Here is a 15795-nt window from a genome sequence, read left to right as displayed (position 1 = left end):
ACCAAAATTATTGTCTTACAATTCAATTCAGTTCCCACACTAACTTCCTGGTGTTAGCATTAACACACACACACACGCACACGCACACCTGCCCCATAGGCTTAGGCCTTCTTTGCTCACTTCTTTCAGGGGCCACCCTTGTGTCAGATTCCAATTGAAAGAATCAGGGCCTAAGATTACTTGCATCTCTATCAGATGTGGCTACGAAGTTCAGAGTTCCTACTACCTCCTCTTAAGTTTTGATAGTTTGCTAGAATGACTCACAGAACTCAGAAAAATGCCATACTTACTATTGTAATTTATTATAAAGAATACAGATGCAGAGAGCCAGAGGTATAAGGGCAAGATCCGAAGGTCCCAAGTACAAAAGCCTTTGTGCCTCTGGAATTAGGGTATATAATCCTTCTGGCACATGGGTGTGATTGCCAGCTAAGAAGCTCCCTGAACCTGTTGTTTTGGGGGTTTATGTTGTTTTCATTACATAGGCATTGTTGATTCAATCATAGTTCATTAGAGATTGAATTCATTCCAGGTCCCTTCCCTGATAGTCCCAAGCTTCTAATCATGTCATGTTGGTGACCTGTTCCCATCTGAAGCTATCTGGGTGCTCCTGAGCCAAAAGCTCCCTCATTAATATGTAAAAGACACCTTCGGGTTGGGTATAGGATATTGAACTCAGGGACACTCAACCACTGAGCCACATCCCCAACCCTGTTTTGTCTTTTATTTAGAGACAAGGTCTCACTGAGTTGCTTAGCACCTCACCATTGCTGAATCTGGCTTTGAACTCATGATCCTCCTGCTTCAGCCTCCAGAGGCACTGGGATTACAGACATGTGCCACTGCTCCCCACTAAAACACTCTTTATGACTCAAGATTTCAAGGGTTTTAGGAGCTCTGTGATAGGAACTGAAGATTAAAACCAAGGTTTTTTGGTTTTTTTAATGCCATACCTTTATGTTTATGCCACAAGCCTGAAAGACTGATAATGAATTTAACAGCCCCTAACATGGAATAGTTGCATCATTGAATTCTCTATTTTCTTATATAGTCTTTTCTGGTTCATGTTGATTTTAACCAGGAACTAATTGTGCTAACACAAGTTTCCATCTTCTAGCAGTCCATGACTTGCTGTCACTGTCATTTGAGTGAAATAATTGGTCAGAAAGATTGGAAAGTATAACCATTTCAGATGTGTAAGAAATATATTACTCTTTGTTTGAAGGATTCTCAGAAAAAAGTTGGAATTCTCTTGCAAATGTGAATGTGGATTGGCATGTGTAAAATACTGTTATGACTAATCAGGTATGAGTCTTTAAATTTCTCTTTTCATAATGAAGCCTACATCATCTTGGGAATAGGGTAGGCAGCCTTAAATAATTTTCCATATTTTCTATAGTGTCATTCATTCAAAATTACGTTTTAGGAGCTTCTTACCTCTTTAAAGAATACTTCGAGAGTACCCCCTATACAGAAACACTGATTTCTTTTTTTTTTTTACTCCTCTAGGATCTAGATTCCTACCTTTCATTAAAAGTTTATAAAGATCACAATGGACACAACTGAAATACAGGTGATAATCAGAAACTATTTTGAAAATTTATACTCTAGTAAAATCTTGAAGACATCAACAAATTTCTAGAGACATATGACCTACCCAAATTGAATTAGGAGGACATAGAAAATTTAAACAGATCAGTTTCCAGCAATGAAATTGAAGATGCCGTCAAAAGCCTATCAACAAAGAGAAGCCCAGGACCAGACAGATTCTCAGCCAAGTTCTATAAGACCTTCAAAGAAGAATTAACACCAATACTTCTCAATTTGTTCCATGAAATAGAAAAGGAGAGAACCCTTCCATACTCCTTCTATGAAGCTACTATCACCCTGATACCAAAACCAGACAAGGACATATTAAGGAAAGAAAACTGCAGACCAGTATCCCTGATGAACATAGATGCAGAAATTCTCAATAAAATACTGGCAAATCATGTACAAAAACATATTAAAAAGATAGTGCACTACAATCAAGTGGGATTTATCCCAGGGGTGCAAGGTTGGTTCAACATAGGGAAATCAAGAAACGTAATAATCACATGATTATCTCAAAGATGAAAAAAAAAAAACCACACATTTGATAAAATATAGTATCCCTTCATGTTCAAAACACTAAAAAATCTAAGAATGGTAGGTATACCTCAACATTGTAAAAGCTATATATGCTAAGCCCAAGGCCAAAATCATTCTAAATGGAGAAAAGTTGAAATCATACTCTCTAAAAACTGAAACAAGACAGGGATGCCCTCTTTCACCACTTCTATTCAACGTAGTCCTTGAAACTTTAACAAGAGCAATTAGAAGAAAAATTGTGCTCTATAATGTGTAGTATGAATTGTAATGCATTCTGCTGACATATATAACAACTTAGAATTGAAATTGAAATATATAGGTGTATGTATATAAATATTGGAAATAAACTAAGAAATTAAAAGAATATGAATAGGAAAAGAAGAACTCAAACTATCACTATTTGTCAATGACATGATTCTATGTTTAGAAGACTCAAAAAACTATTACATATGCCAATCAACATTTACAAGATAATTTTAACTTTTTTCTAAGCATCCCAACTCCCATAAATCAATTGCATTTCTATTCATCAATGATGAATCATCTGAAAGAGAAATTAGGAAAACTCTCCCATTCACAATAGCCTCAAAAAAAAAAAAAAATTGGGGAATGAATCTAACAAAATAGATGAAAGACCTCTCCATTGAAAACTACAGAACACTAAAAGAAATTGAAAATGACTTTAGAAGATGGAAAGAGCTCCCATGTTCTTGGATAGGCAAAATTAATAATGTCAAATGACCATATTACCAAGTGCTATACAGTATTAATCTAATTCTTATTAAGATTCTGATGATGTTCTTTATAGAAATAGAAAAGGCAGTCTGAAATTTATTTGGAAAAATAAGAGGCCCAGAAAAGCTAGAGCAATCCACAGTGAGAAATGTAAATGAAGTAAGAGGCATCACAATATCAGACCTTAAATTATATTATACTACCAACGTAAATACAGTTATCTCAGATAAAGGCACTGTAAACATACATTGGAGAAAAGATAGCCTCTTTAACAAATGGTGCTGGGAAAACTGGAAATCCATATGTAACAGAATGAAATTAGACCCCTCTCACCCTGCACAAAAGTCAAAGTGGATCAGGGACCTAGGTATTAGACCAGAGACCCTGTGCCTATTAAAAGAAAAAGTAAGCCCAATCTCCATCGTGTCAGTTTAGGAACCAAATTCCTCAACAAGACCCCTAAAGTCAAGAAGTAAAATCGGGAATCAAAAAACTGGATGATATCAAACGAAAAAGCTTCTTTACATCAAAGGAAGCAATTAAGAACATGAAGAGAAAGCCTTCTTTGCCACCTGCACCTCAGATAGAGCATTAATCTGCAAGATATATGAAGAACTCAAAAAAACTGAACACCAAAAATAAAACACCAAATAACCCAATCAATAAATGGCAACAGAACTGAACAGACACTTCACAGAAAAAGAAAGACAAATGGTCAGCAAACATGAAAAGAATGTTCAATATATCTAGCAATTAGAGAAATACAAATTAAAACTACGTTGAGATTTCATCTCCAGTCAGAATGGCAAAAATAAAGAATAAAAATAACAATAAATGTTGGTGAGAATGTGGAGGAAAAGGGTACATTTGTACAATGCTGGTGGAACTGCAAATTGGTGCAACCACTCTGGAAAGCAGTGAGGAGATTCCTAAAAAAAAAAAAAAAGAAAGAAAAGAAACAAAAATTTGAAATGGAACCATCATTTGACCCAGTTATCCCAGGCCTCAGTTTATATACAGAGGACTTACAATTGGCATACGATAGTGGTGCAGCCACTGCAATATTTATAGCAGTTTAATTCACAATAGCTAAACTGTGGTACCAACCTAGGTACCCTTCAACAGATGAAAGGATAAAAAAAATGTGGTACATATACACGGTGGAGTATTATTCAGCCATAAAGAATAAAATTATGGAATTTACCAGTAAATGGATGGAACTGGAGAATATCATGCTAAGTGAAATAAACCAATCCCAATAAACCAAAGGCCTGATGTTCTCTCTGATATGCAAATGCTGACTCACATCTGGAGATATGGGGGTGGAGGTTCACTGGATTTTACAGGGGGTAGTGTGGGTAACAGAGGTGAGATGGGAATAGGAAAGACAGTAGAATGAATTGGACATAACTTTCCTATGTTCATATGTGAATACATGACCAGTGTAACTCTACATCATGTACAACCACAAACATAGGAAGTTATACTTCATGTATTTTTGATATGTCAGAATGCATTCTACTGCCATGTAAAATTAAAAACGAACAAAAGATTTTTGTTTTTTAATTTATGAAGGGTTTTACCTTCAGATTTCTGGGTATTTCAAATTTGGGTGAAGCTAGGGAACTTACCTCTGGTTCTTTTTGTCCCCATAAAGAATCTCTCTGATTGCTAGAGATGTTAAACACTTTTTCATATATTTGTTGGTCAATTATATTTCTTCTTCTGTGAAGTGCTTTAGTTCCTTAGCCCATTTACTGATTGGGTTATTTGGTTTTTTTGTTTTGTTTTTTTTTGGTGGTTTTTTGGTGTTAAGTTTTTTGAGTTCTTTATATGTCCTAGAGATTAATGCTTTTTCAGGGGTGCATGTGGTAAAGATTTTCTCCTAATCTGTAGGCTCTCTCCTCACGTTATTGTTTCCTTTACTGAGAAGAAGCTTTTTAATTTTAATCCATCCCATTTATTGATTCTTGATTTTTCTTCTTGCACTTAGGAGTCTTGTTAAGGAAGTCAGATCCTAGGCTGACATGGTGCAGATTTGGGGCCTATTTTTTTTTTTTTTTTCCTATTAGGCGCAGGGACTCTGTTTTAGTGCCTAAGTCTTTGATTCACTTTGAGTTGACTTTTGTGCAGGGTGAGAGATAGAGGTTTAATTTCATTTGCTACATATGGATTTCCAGTTTTGTCAGCATCATTTGTTGAATAGACTACATTTTCTCTGGTGAATGTTTTTGACACCCTTGTCTAGTATGAGGTAACCATATTTATGTGGGTTCGTCTCTGTGTCCTCTATTCTGTACACACATACATTGCTGGTGGGACTGCAGATTGGTGCAAGCACTATGGAAAGCAGTATGGAGATTTCTCAGAAAACTGGGAATGGAACCACCATTTGACCCAGCTATCTCATTCCTTGGTTTATACCCGAAGAACTTAAAATCAGCATACTATAGTGACACAGCCACATTAATGTTTATAGCAGCTCAATTCACAATAGCTAGACTATGGAACCAACCTAGGTGTCCCTCAGTACATGAATGGATAAAGAAAAATGTGGTATATAGACTCAATGAAATATAACTCAGCTTTAAAGAAGAGTGAAATTATGGCCTTTGCCAGTAAGTTGGAGTTGGAGAATATTATGCTAAGCGAAATAAGCCAATCCTACAAAACCAAAGGCAGAATGTTTTCTCTAATATGCGGATACTAATTCATAATAAGGCGGGGCGGGGCACTAGGGAAAAATAGCGTTACCTTTGATTAGGTAGAGGGAAGTGATGGGGGGGGAGGAAGGGATGTGGGGATAGGAAAGATAGTAGAATGAAACAGACATTATTACTATATATATTACTATATATGTATATATATGACTACATGACTAATATGATTCTGCAACATGTACACTCAGAAAAATGAGAAATTATGTCCCATATAAGTATGATATATTAATGTGCATAAATGCATTCTACTGTCATGTGTAACTAATTAAAACAAATAAAATTTTTTTAAAAAACATCTATTCTGTATGATGAAGGATTTGAATTTAGTGGAACTGTGAGGTAAGGTTGAAAATATAGCTCTGAAAGCAGAATGGTTTCCAGGCACAACTGTGAAAGATTTGTTTTTGTTTTTTCCTTATTCACTTCAACTTACCTGAAATTTTTGCTGTTGGAATTGGTTTTGGACCTAATTGAATGTCTCCTGTCCCATCCATCTCTACATCCCATACTGTGGCTATAGTTTTTCTGTTTTTTCTCTAATTATTCTGATTATCCATATTTGCCCTCACTTGTTAGGATGAAAGAAAAGGAGAGATGATCAAGGTCTCTTCTGAGAAATTGAGCTGTTACTATGTTGCCCTTTTATTGACTAGATGTATCTATTCCTTTCTTCCTTACTCTGTTTGATCATTTTCTACTGCTATTTGGATGTTAGTAGAGAACACAGAGTATTGTCTTAAAAATTTTTGAGTGGTTGGATCATAGAATGTATTTCCCACCTTTTTTGCTTCTTTCATGCTTTTTATTTTAATAGCTACTTCTGTATGCTGGAGGATACAAACCTTCTGGATAAAAGCCCTTCAGGATATCCTGCCCTGCCCGCTGACCACCACATTTTTTAAAGGAAAGGATACCTGAATTTCCTTATGTGTGATTAAATGTGTTTTAAGCCCTGAAATATGAAGAGGACCAATTATAGCAATCTTATATTGTTTTTAAAAAATTTCATCTGAGTCCTATTTCATTTTACATAACTGGAGAACCTATTATATAGTTTTTAGTAACTCATGATTTTAATAGCTATAGTGTCTTAATATGTATATTTCTGTGTACCTACTGCTACTAATTTCTTCTCTTTGTTCGGTAAGACAACATTTTCAAAAAGTGATTATAGTTTGGACACCCATAGTCCCAGCAACAGAGGAGGCTAAGGCAGGAGGATCATAAGTTCGAGGCCAGCCCCAGCAACTTAGTGAGATCCTGTCTCAAAATAAAAATGTGTGGTGATAGAACATCTCTGGATTTTATCCCAGTATTGCAGAATAAATCAATTGATAATCCAAATTGAGTAGAATTTGAGGGCTAGGATTGTGGCTCAGTGGTAGAGTGCTTGCCTCACGTGTGAGACACTGGGTTCGATTCTTAGCACCACATATAAATAAATGAATAAAATAAAGGTCCATCAACAGCTAACAAAAATTTTAAAAAGCAAACAAATTAAGTAGAATTTGAAATATTTACTTTATTGGGGTGATGAATGTTTTTAGTTTAAAAATCCAACACTATTACAAAAATCATTTGACCTTATAATCATTCTTTAATATCTTTAATATTGGCTTTATATGTGAGGTCTTTAGATTACTTTTTGATAGGTTTTATCATTTAAAAAGTTATGTTAGGCAGCTGCAGTGGCACATGCCTATAATCTCATCTACTCAGGAGGCTGAAACTGGAGGTTGCAAATTCAAGGCCAGCCTGGGCAACTTTGAGAACCTGTGGGGTCAGGGGAGGACTAGGGATATTGGTCAGAAGTAGAGGAGGGCTCCTATTAAATCCCCAGTACTGCCAAAAACAAGTGAAAATTTGTTGTTATGTACTTTTTTTTTTTTTAATGGACCAAAAAAGTAAAATGTCCTCTTTGACCATACGTGGTTGAATTGTTGTTAGATATTGGATCTTCTACTCCCTGTACAAAAAGTAGAAAACAAATGTTCTTTTAAATTCTTCACTGCATGTCTGGTCAAATGTAGCTTGCCCAGGTGTCTTCTTTTTAAAATAAGTTAAATCTTAGCAATTCTGGGGTGAAAGGTGACATTTTTCCTAGGGAAGAAAGTAAATGATAATGCTTGCACTGTTTAAAACTAGTGTTGATGAAATGAAGCTATTGCTGGAATTAACACTAATCTTCTCTCCTACAGAGAACTGCTAGAAATATGACTAGTCTTTATTTCTTTTAATATTTAGTATAAACTATTTATTTTTATAAACTAAGAATGTTATTTTTAAAAATTTCTCAGGGAGGAAAGGAAAACAGTTGAGGAGTCAGTGTGTATTTTGATGTACATTTTAAATATTTTTTTTTTCTAAAACAGACACTCCTTGAATATGCAGAGAAATGGAAAACTTCAGAAGACCCCTTACCTTTACTGGAGGTATACACAGTGGCTATCCAAAGTTTTGTTAACGCCCGACCTTATCTTACCTCTGAATGTGAAAATGTAGCATTGGTTCTGGAACGCTTGGCATTGTGAGTAGACCTTTGAGTAAATAAAAAACTGTATTTAGCTTTTTTTTTTTTTTTTAAATTAAAAACTTTATCAGATCTTATAATTCAATTTTAAATAGATTATCTATAGGGAGTCCACCGATAATATTAGAATTAGTGGTATTATTTCACTTTGAATTTTGATAATTATTAATTAATAATTATTTGTATCTTACCAACTTTTTGTTTTTTAGAAGCTGTGTTGAACTTTTATTGTGTCTACCTGTTGAGTTATCAGATAAACAGTGGGAACAATTTCAAACACTGGTACAGGTGAGAATATTTACCTATGAGATTTAATATGAGTATATTGTATGTTAGTTTTCCTTATTCTTAAAAAAATATTTGACTAAACTATAAAATATCTAGGTAATGACTGATATCAGTTGCTGCTTTTATTAACAGTGGTGTCTTGCTCAAAAAATGTTTGCCAAGTGAATATATCCATTTAGATAGACTGGCTGAATATTGCACAAATCTTTAAAATCAGATAATTAGGACTTTATCAAAGCAGTAAAGGAAGACAAAATAAAATGCCCTGATTTGGCTTTAGAACAGTTTGACTATTTGCCAGAAATGTGCTCTGTGTTTTTAGGAATTTAATGTGTCTAATTTAATTCTTATGGAAACTTTGTGGGAATAGGTATATTTTCCCCATTTTAAAGGTGAAGAAACTGAGGCTCATACTCTAAAAATGTTTTATCTGCTCCATATTTATACAGCTAATATCATAGTTACTTGAACCAAGGTTCTTCATTCAAAGTCCATGCTTTTCCTTTTTTTTTTTTTTTTTTTTTTTTTTGCAATTGCAGAAGGGGATTTATTGAGGATCCAATTCAGCGCGCTGAGGCTCCAGGCTCACTCAAGAAGAGAGAGCAGCCCAGAGCCCCATGCTTTTCCTTTTATATGTGAAAACACATGCTTTATTTCTCAGTGCCATTACTGCTTATGTATAGTACTACACAATTTAACATATAGTTTTCAGTAGTATTTTTAAGAGCATTAAATTTTATTTCAAGTACTAGATTGTGTTGACTGTACTATTTTCAAGTGAATTTTGATTAATTGCTCAATTAAAAAGTATTTTCTTACTAGCTGGTTTCAAAAGGTACAGTTTCCCTCCCTCCCCCTAGCCAAAGTTTTTAAAGTATTTTTTGGCATATTTTTTTGTAAGAAGTATATTTAAAAAGATTAGCCTTATATTTTGGAAGCATGTGAAATAAGCTATGGAAATAAAATTTTCTATTTTAATATTAAAAGTCAAAATATACATCCAATGCAAGCTTCTTGAAGGTAGAATGCTTAGTAACTTTGTTGAAATGATATTGTCTTGTCCTTTTTGTCATACTGCAGCTAAATTTTTGATTATGCAATTTCAATTTTGGCATATTAGTAACTTGTGTCTTAGTTCCCTCCTTCCCAGTTGTTTATTTTCGGGTAAATAATTATTTCATAACTTTTCCTCATTTGACATTCAGATGTATCCTATTACCAAGTTAATTTAAAAAAAAAATTCATGCTACTAATTTTGTTTGCCAAATTAAGATAAACTTTTAAAACAAAAGTATTAGTTGATACTTTTTCATATAGATTATTAAGAAGGAAATCACGCTTGTGTGTGTGCGTGTGAGAGAGAGAGAGAGACAGACAGACAGAGATATGCTGGGGATCAAATATGAGGCCTCACATGTTAGGCAAGTTCTTTACCACCATCTACACCCCAGCCCCAGGAAATAAATGTTTTTAAAACCCTGTATCTTCAACTATTGCTCAAAGAAAATTCCTTATAAAGTATTTGAACTTTGTTAAAATGAGAAGATTTTGAGGAATCATGTTTTTGTTTGAATATAACATGTAGTTTTAGGAGTTTCCATGACACTTTAAAGACTTGCTTAATAGCATTTATTTTATTTTCCCTGTGTTTTAATTGTTCAAATACTTCTTTATCCCACCAGAGGGTAAGCCCCATAAAGGCAGGAGCTTTGCTCTCTTCACCAATACTTTGCTCATAGAATGTCTCAATAAACATTTTCTGAATGAATAAAAACAATTGGTCTTTGGTGGATTGAAGGATATGCTGAGTGCATGAACACTTGGAAACAACTAGTAAGCAAGGTTCAGTATCATCTTTAATGTAAAATTACCAAGGCTGTGTAATAAACAAATTAATCATGGATTTAGTTATTTCCATAAGTTCCTTTTATGGTGTGTATATGTTGTGACTTACACCATGGTGCAGATCTTTCTATTAATAGTATAAGAATTTTTAGGGAAAACAGGATATAAAATATGTAATGTCTTTAATGCTGATATTCTGATAGTTTCCTTGAGAATAAACTTTACTTTTGGTTTAGATTTTGAAAAAAAAAAATTATGTGAGGAGCTTTCCATAAATATATTTATTTAAGATATACAGTTGATCTATTTCTTATCTTTGTAATTCACCATTAAATGTCAGAAGTAATGGAATTTAGAACTTTGCAATGTGACATGAAATTTTTAAGATACGAGTCTTATTTTCCAAAAGTTTAGTATTATATTTAAAACCTGATAAGTTTGCTTAAAAAAAAAATCTGTTGTAATTCTTTGGATGTTTATTTAATATTTATAGGTAGCTCATGAAAAGCTGATGGAGAATGGCAGCTGTGAATTGCATTTTTTAGCTACTCTAGCTCAAGAGACTGGGGTGTGGAAAAACCCGGTACTGTGCACTATTCTTTCCCAGGAACCATTGGATAAGGATAAAGGTAAATTTTCTAGAGAGAGAGAAAAAAAGAATTATAGATTAGAGAAAATAAGTAAAGTTGGTTGCATACAATTCATCTGAAGATATCCTCAAAAAGGTCCGTTAATTAAATTTCATCTGAGGTACTTTAGGCCTTTCACCTTTATTTTATTTGAGGGATGATGCATTTATAGGATTGTAGAATCTTAAAATAACAGACATATTACAATTTTTTTCTCAGTGTCGGTTCAACAGAGGGGTTGTTCCCTCTGTAACATCCTGACAGGTGGCATATGATAACTTATTTGATAGATGGAGAAAGCAGAAATCAGGTAGTTAAATGATTTTCCTCAAAATATCGTAAAAAAAAACAGTGCTGGAATTCTCAAGTCTTATGTCTCTAAGATTAGTATTCATTCACAATTTATTACTTTTATTTTATCGTGCGTTGTTGTTGGATTCCAGCTAAGCTCAAACTGTTAGGCGTCCTATTGGAAGTAGATGGCTAAATTAACTTAAAATATACACACATGCTCACATGTACGTACGTATATAATCAAATTGTATATATCATGAAGACAAAGCATAGTTGTCGTCTTGATACTTTTCTTGAGATTTAGAAAAATGTGCCCAGATTTCACCCTAACCTTTCTCAGGGTATTTGGAGAAATATATAAGAAGAAATTAACACATCCAATGAAATAAACATGTATTTAACACTGTCTGCTTCTACCTTTTATTTTTGCTGTTTTTCTTGTTGATTGATTGCAAACTCTACATAATTTTATGATGTGACTGAAAGTTATGAAGGCTATGAGAAGGGAGTGTTAAGAGTTCATAACTGCTTGTGAACTCTTCTGGTACTTGGATATTTACCAAAAAATAACCCAGCCCGTGTTCAAACTTTTCTTCAGGCAAATTGTTCTTTCCCATCTTCCTTTTCTACCATTTTCTCAGTGCTTTCCCAATAGTTCTAGTAGTGTTACCCTTTTCTTGGTTCTCACTAGAACTTTAGCATTGTTAGCATTTCCTTCCTTCATACATATTCACAGATTTGCTCTAGTGTTAAGACTTTGGAGAAATGGAAAATCAATACTGATTATTTAAAATAACAATAATGATGATGATATTAAGAATCTTAATTGAGTTTTTGTTTTGTTGTTGTTAGTTGGGGGGGGATGCCATTGACATTTTAGATTTTATCCCTAAGAGATTAACACCAGTATGTTTTATTTCTAGCATTAAATTTCGCTTTCTAATCTTGTCAGCTTTTTGGAAATGATGGGGTGTTATGTATTAATAGTATGTCGAATTACATTGTCTAGTCCCTAACAGTTTGGAAAGTGCTTTTATGTGCATGGTTTAATTTAACCTTCATGATAATCCTGTGATAAAGTTAGGATCTTTATTTTTCCTTTTCTGTGTTTCATGAGATAAAGAGGCTCAAAAAGATTAGTTGTGTTTTTAGCATCACATTGTAGTGCTGAGATGTGGAGCCAGGAATTAAAGTCAGATCCTCAGCTTCACTCTTCTTCACTCTTCACCCTGACACACCTAGCCTAATAAAATAAAATTGCACCTAACCTAAATAATTTTTTCCATTGTCAGTTTATAAATAACATTTTGCCAAATTCACGTTATTACTAAAACAGGAAAAAAGAACTTTTACCTTATTAGATTAAAACTTTTAAAAAATTATTTGCTTTATTTCTTTGTTTTGAATGTACCTAACATCATATCGTTAACAAATGTCTCTTCCTGTCTCTTTGATGCTTTTTTTCTTGATCTTCATATGACATAATTTGGACTGTAGAGCAGGAGGAGTTTCTGTAAAGCAGGTGGATTATAGATAGATAGCCAGATTCTAACAGAGCTCATAAAACAACCAGAGAGTGTTATTTGAGAGACTTTACAACCATAATCTTTACTTGGTCCTCTGTTATTTAGAATGTTTCTTTTGTGAATAATCACATAAACCAGAAGTGTATTTTTATTTCTTTCTGGGAAAAAATTGAAGGAATTAACTTTTTGTATCTACATACTAATTTATTTATGTTTTCAGATTTGGTGATATAAGGATGGGGTAACTTACAGCTCTTATATTCTGTATCTAGCCTAACTTAACTCTAGCCTAAAACTAGATTCTAAATTAGAAATTAAGAGCAAGACAAACACGGTGGCATATCCTGTAATCCCAGTGATTAGGGAGACCAGAGCAGGAGAATCATGAGTTCAAAGTGAGTCTCAAAAACAGCAAGGCCCTAAGCAATTTAGTGAGACCCTGTCTCAAAATAAAAATCATAAAAAAGGCTGGGTTGTGACTCAGTGGTTATACCCCTGGGTTCAGAGACTAATGAGTTTGCCTATAAAGGTTATGCTTATAATTTGTTACTAGTGAAACCTTTCACCTTTTTATTTTCATTATTTATTTATTTTTGGTACCAGGGATTGAACTCAGGAACACTCAAATACTGAGCCACATCCCCCAGCCCTATTTTGTATTTATTTGGAGACAAGGTCTCACTGAGTTGTTTATCATCTTGCTTTTGCTGAGGCTGGCTTTGAGCTCCATCCTCCTGCCTCAGCCTCCTGAGCTGCTGGGATTATAGGCTTGCACCACTGTGCCCAGCTTCCTTTGAGGTTTAGATGTGGTATTTGAACATTGGATAATCTGCTTAATCCTGATTGTTTTAATTCAGTTTTTAAATTGATTAAATTTAGACCTGCTAAATTTCATATAAACCAAGAAAATTCTCTTTTATTTGGAAGAGGGCTAGTAGGTAGGACTCTAAATTAAAGATGTTGGTTCTACTTTGATGTTTTAGCATTCTAAAATGAGGTAACTAATAACTAAACCAAAATAAGTTAAGTAGATGGTTTTGAATATGAAAGAAAATTTTTGTTTCCTTAACATATTGTGTGTTTGTATAGTTATAGTCTCTGGATTGGAAAGGTATTAATACTAGTTATTTCCTACCTAGTTTTAACTCCTTTCTAAAAAAGCATCATTGAAAAATAAAATCATATTGATCACTTCTGGAGACTACCATCATACGGAACATACCTAGTCATCTTTTTTAATGTAGACTGAAAACCTTCCTGATGTGGCATGATTTTAAACCTACAGTCATGATTCTTTATTTTCAAGTACATTTTATGTTCATTATTCTCTTTAATGTGTCATTCTCAACACTTACTCTCTTAAGTGTGATTTGGTGAGCTTTAGGTCAGTAATACTATACTCACTCCCTTCATCCTATTTAAACTTAAGTTAAGATTTACCTGAGATAAAGTTGTCTTTTGGGGTAGCCATATCATTCTCACAACTCAAGGAGGTTACTAAAATCACACAAACAAATTCTTTTAAGCAAATACTACTCTTAACTCATTTGTCAAAATAGTTTTGAGTCCTGTATTATGCAAGGTTTTTGTCCTTCCCAATTTCCTTTCATTAGCAGCTTTACTACCTGGTACCCTATTGGCATCCAGGTCCATGATTATAACCATAAAAAGATCATACCTAGAAACAGAGTCTTAGATACTTACAGAATTCTCTCATTTTCTTTCTGTTCTTTTTACCTTCTAACTGCTATCATTTTATCAAGTGTACCTATTTTTTTTTTAAGTAAACTTTTGAGGAAAGACCATAGGCAGTATTTGAGTTCTCTTACGTAAAAATGTTTAATCTGGAGGTTAGTTTGACCTAATTTATTATTTTTAAATTAGCCCTTTTATTTTAGAATAGATTTAGATTTATAGAATAATTATGAAGCATTTCCTGTATACCCTACACCCAGTTTCCACTATTTAATATCTTACATTTTACGTTTGTTATTCTGTTTAATGTACTATACTGTATTTTTAAACACACAATAACCCAATATTAATATTTGTTAATTTAAGTCCATACTGTCCATATTTCCTTGGGTTTTTTTATATAATGTCCTTTTTCTGTTCCAGGATCCCAGCCAGGATTCCACATTACATTTAGTCGTCATATCTCCTTAGGCTCCTCTTGGCTGTGACAGTTTTTCAGACTTTCCTTGTTTTTGATGGCCTTGACAGTTTTGAGGAATACTGGTCAGGTATTTATAGAGGGTCCCTCAGTTGGGATTTGTTTGTTGATAATTCTCATGATTAGACTGGGGTTTGGGGAAGAAAGACCACTGAGGTAAAGCACCATTGTATTCACATTATGTTAAGGGTACATGTTATCAACATGACTTATCCCCATTGGTGTGAACATTGACCACTTAGTGAGGTAGTTATGTCTCAGAATTCAGTAAAGTTACTCTCCCTCACTACCTTCCATGCTGTACCCTTTAAAGGAAGTTAGGATGTGCAGCCCACACTTAAAAGGTGGAAAGTTGTCTTCTATCTTTTTAAGGAGTGGTGTGTATCAAGACCAATAGGATTGCAAACAGATTTCACACACCCGCATAATTCATTCATTCATTCATTCATTCATTTATTTATAAGTAACAGTATGGAGTTATGGAAATTTATTTTATAGTTTGATCATAATCCAGTACTACTTTATCATTCAAATTATTCCAGCTTTCCCCAAGGCTTTATGGGATCCTTCATCCATACTCTATTGTTGTGGTTTGTGTTTTAACTACTTTTCAGCTTCCTGGCATTATAAGACCTTGCAGGCTCATCTTGCATATTTCTTGACCCACTTCTAGAATTGGCTATTTTTCCAGGGAATCATGATTCCTTTTATTGGAGAATGGTATTAGAAACCAAGATATGGTATCTGAGTATACTTTTTTTCACTTTGTTATCATTGCATCTAGGTTCTCTCAGTGGACAGAGCAAAGAAATATGTTTGTGTACTACCATGTGTATATATACATATCTATAAATATTTGTACAGTAACCAGCTATTATCTATGTTAAACCAAATTTGAGTTCATACTGTTTCCTACTCCTCTCCA

General features: G+C 33.8%; 1 protein-coding gene across 6 annotated transcripts in view; it reads left to right on the top strand.

Moving 5' to 3' along the window:
• Znf292 (zinc finger protein 292) overlaps positions 1-15795 on the top strand; it is an 81130-nt gene that overhangs the window by 35786 nt on the left and 29549 nt on the right. For 3 of the 6 annotated variants that reach the window (XM_078019644.1, XM_005324732.5, XM_021726035.3), the window contains 3 exons: positions 7958-8112; positions 8325-8403; positions 10742-10877. In XM_078019644.1, coding sequence (XP_077875770.1) covers positions 10760-10877 — 118 coding nt within the window. In that variant the 5' untranslated portion in view covers positions 7958-8112; positions 8325-8403; positions 10742-10759. Of the gene's footprint in view, positions 1-1509; positions 1574-7957; positions 8113-8324; positions 8404-10087; positions 10246-10741; positions 10878-15795 lie in introns of those variants that run through there. The other 3 variants (XM_021726033.3, XM_078019643.1, XM_078019645.1) reach the window with 3 other exon arrangements.

Source organism: Ictidomys tridecemlineatus, chromosome 8, assembly GCF_052094955.1.
Source record: "Ictidomys tridecemlineatus isolate mIctTri1 chromosome 8, mIctTri1.hap1, whole genome shotgun sequence".
Classification (NCBI taxonomy): domain Eukaryota; kingdom Metazoa; phylum Chordata; class Mammalia; order Rodentia; family Sciuridae; genus Ictidomys; species Ictidomys tridecemlineatus.
The sequence above is the reverse complement of the archived record's forward strand: the minus strand, read 5'-3'. Positions and strand labels throughout refer to the sequence as shown.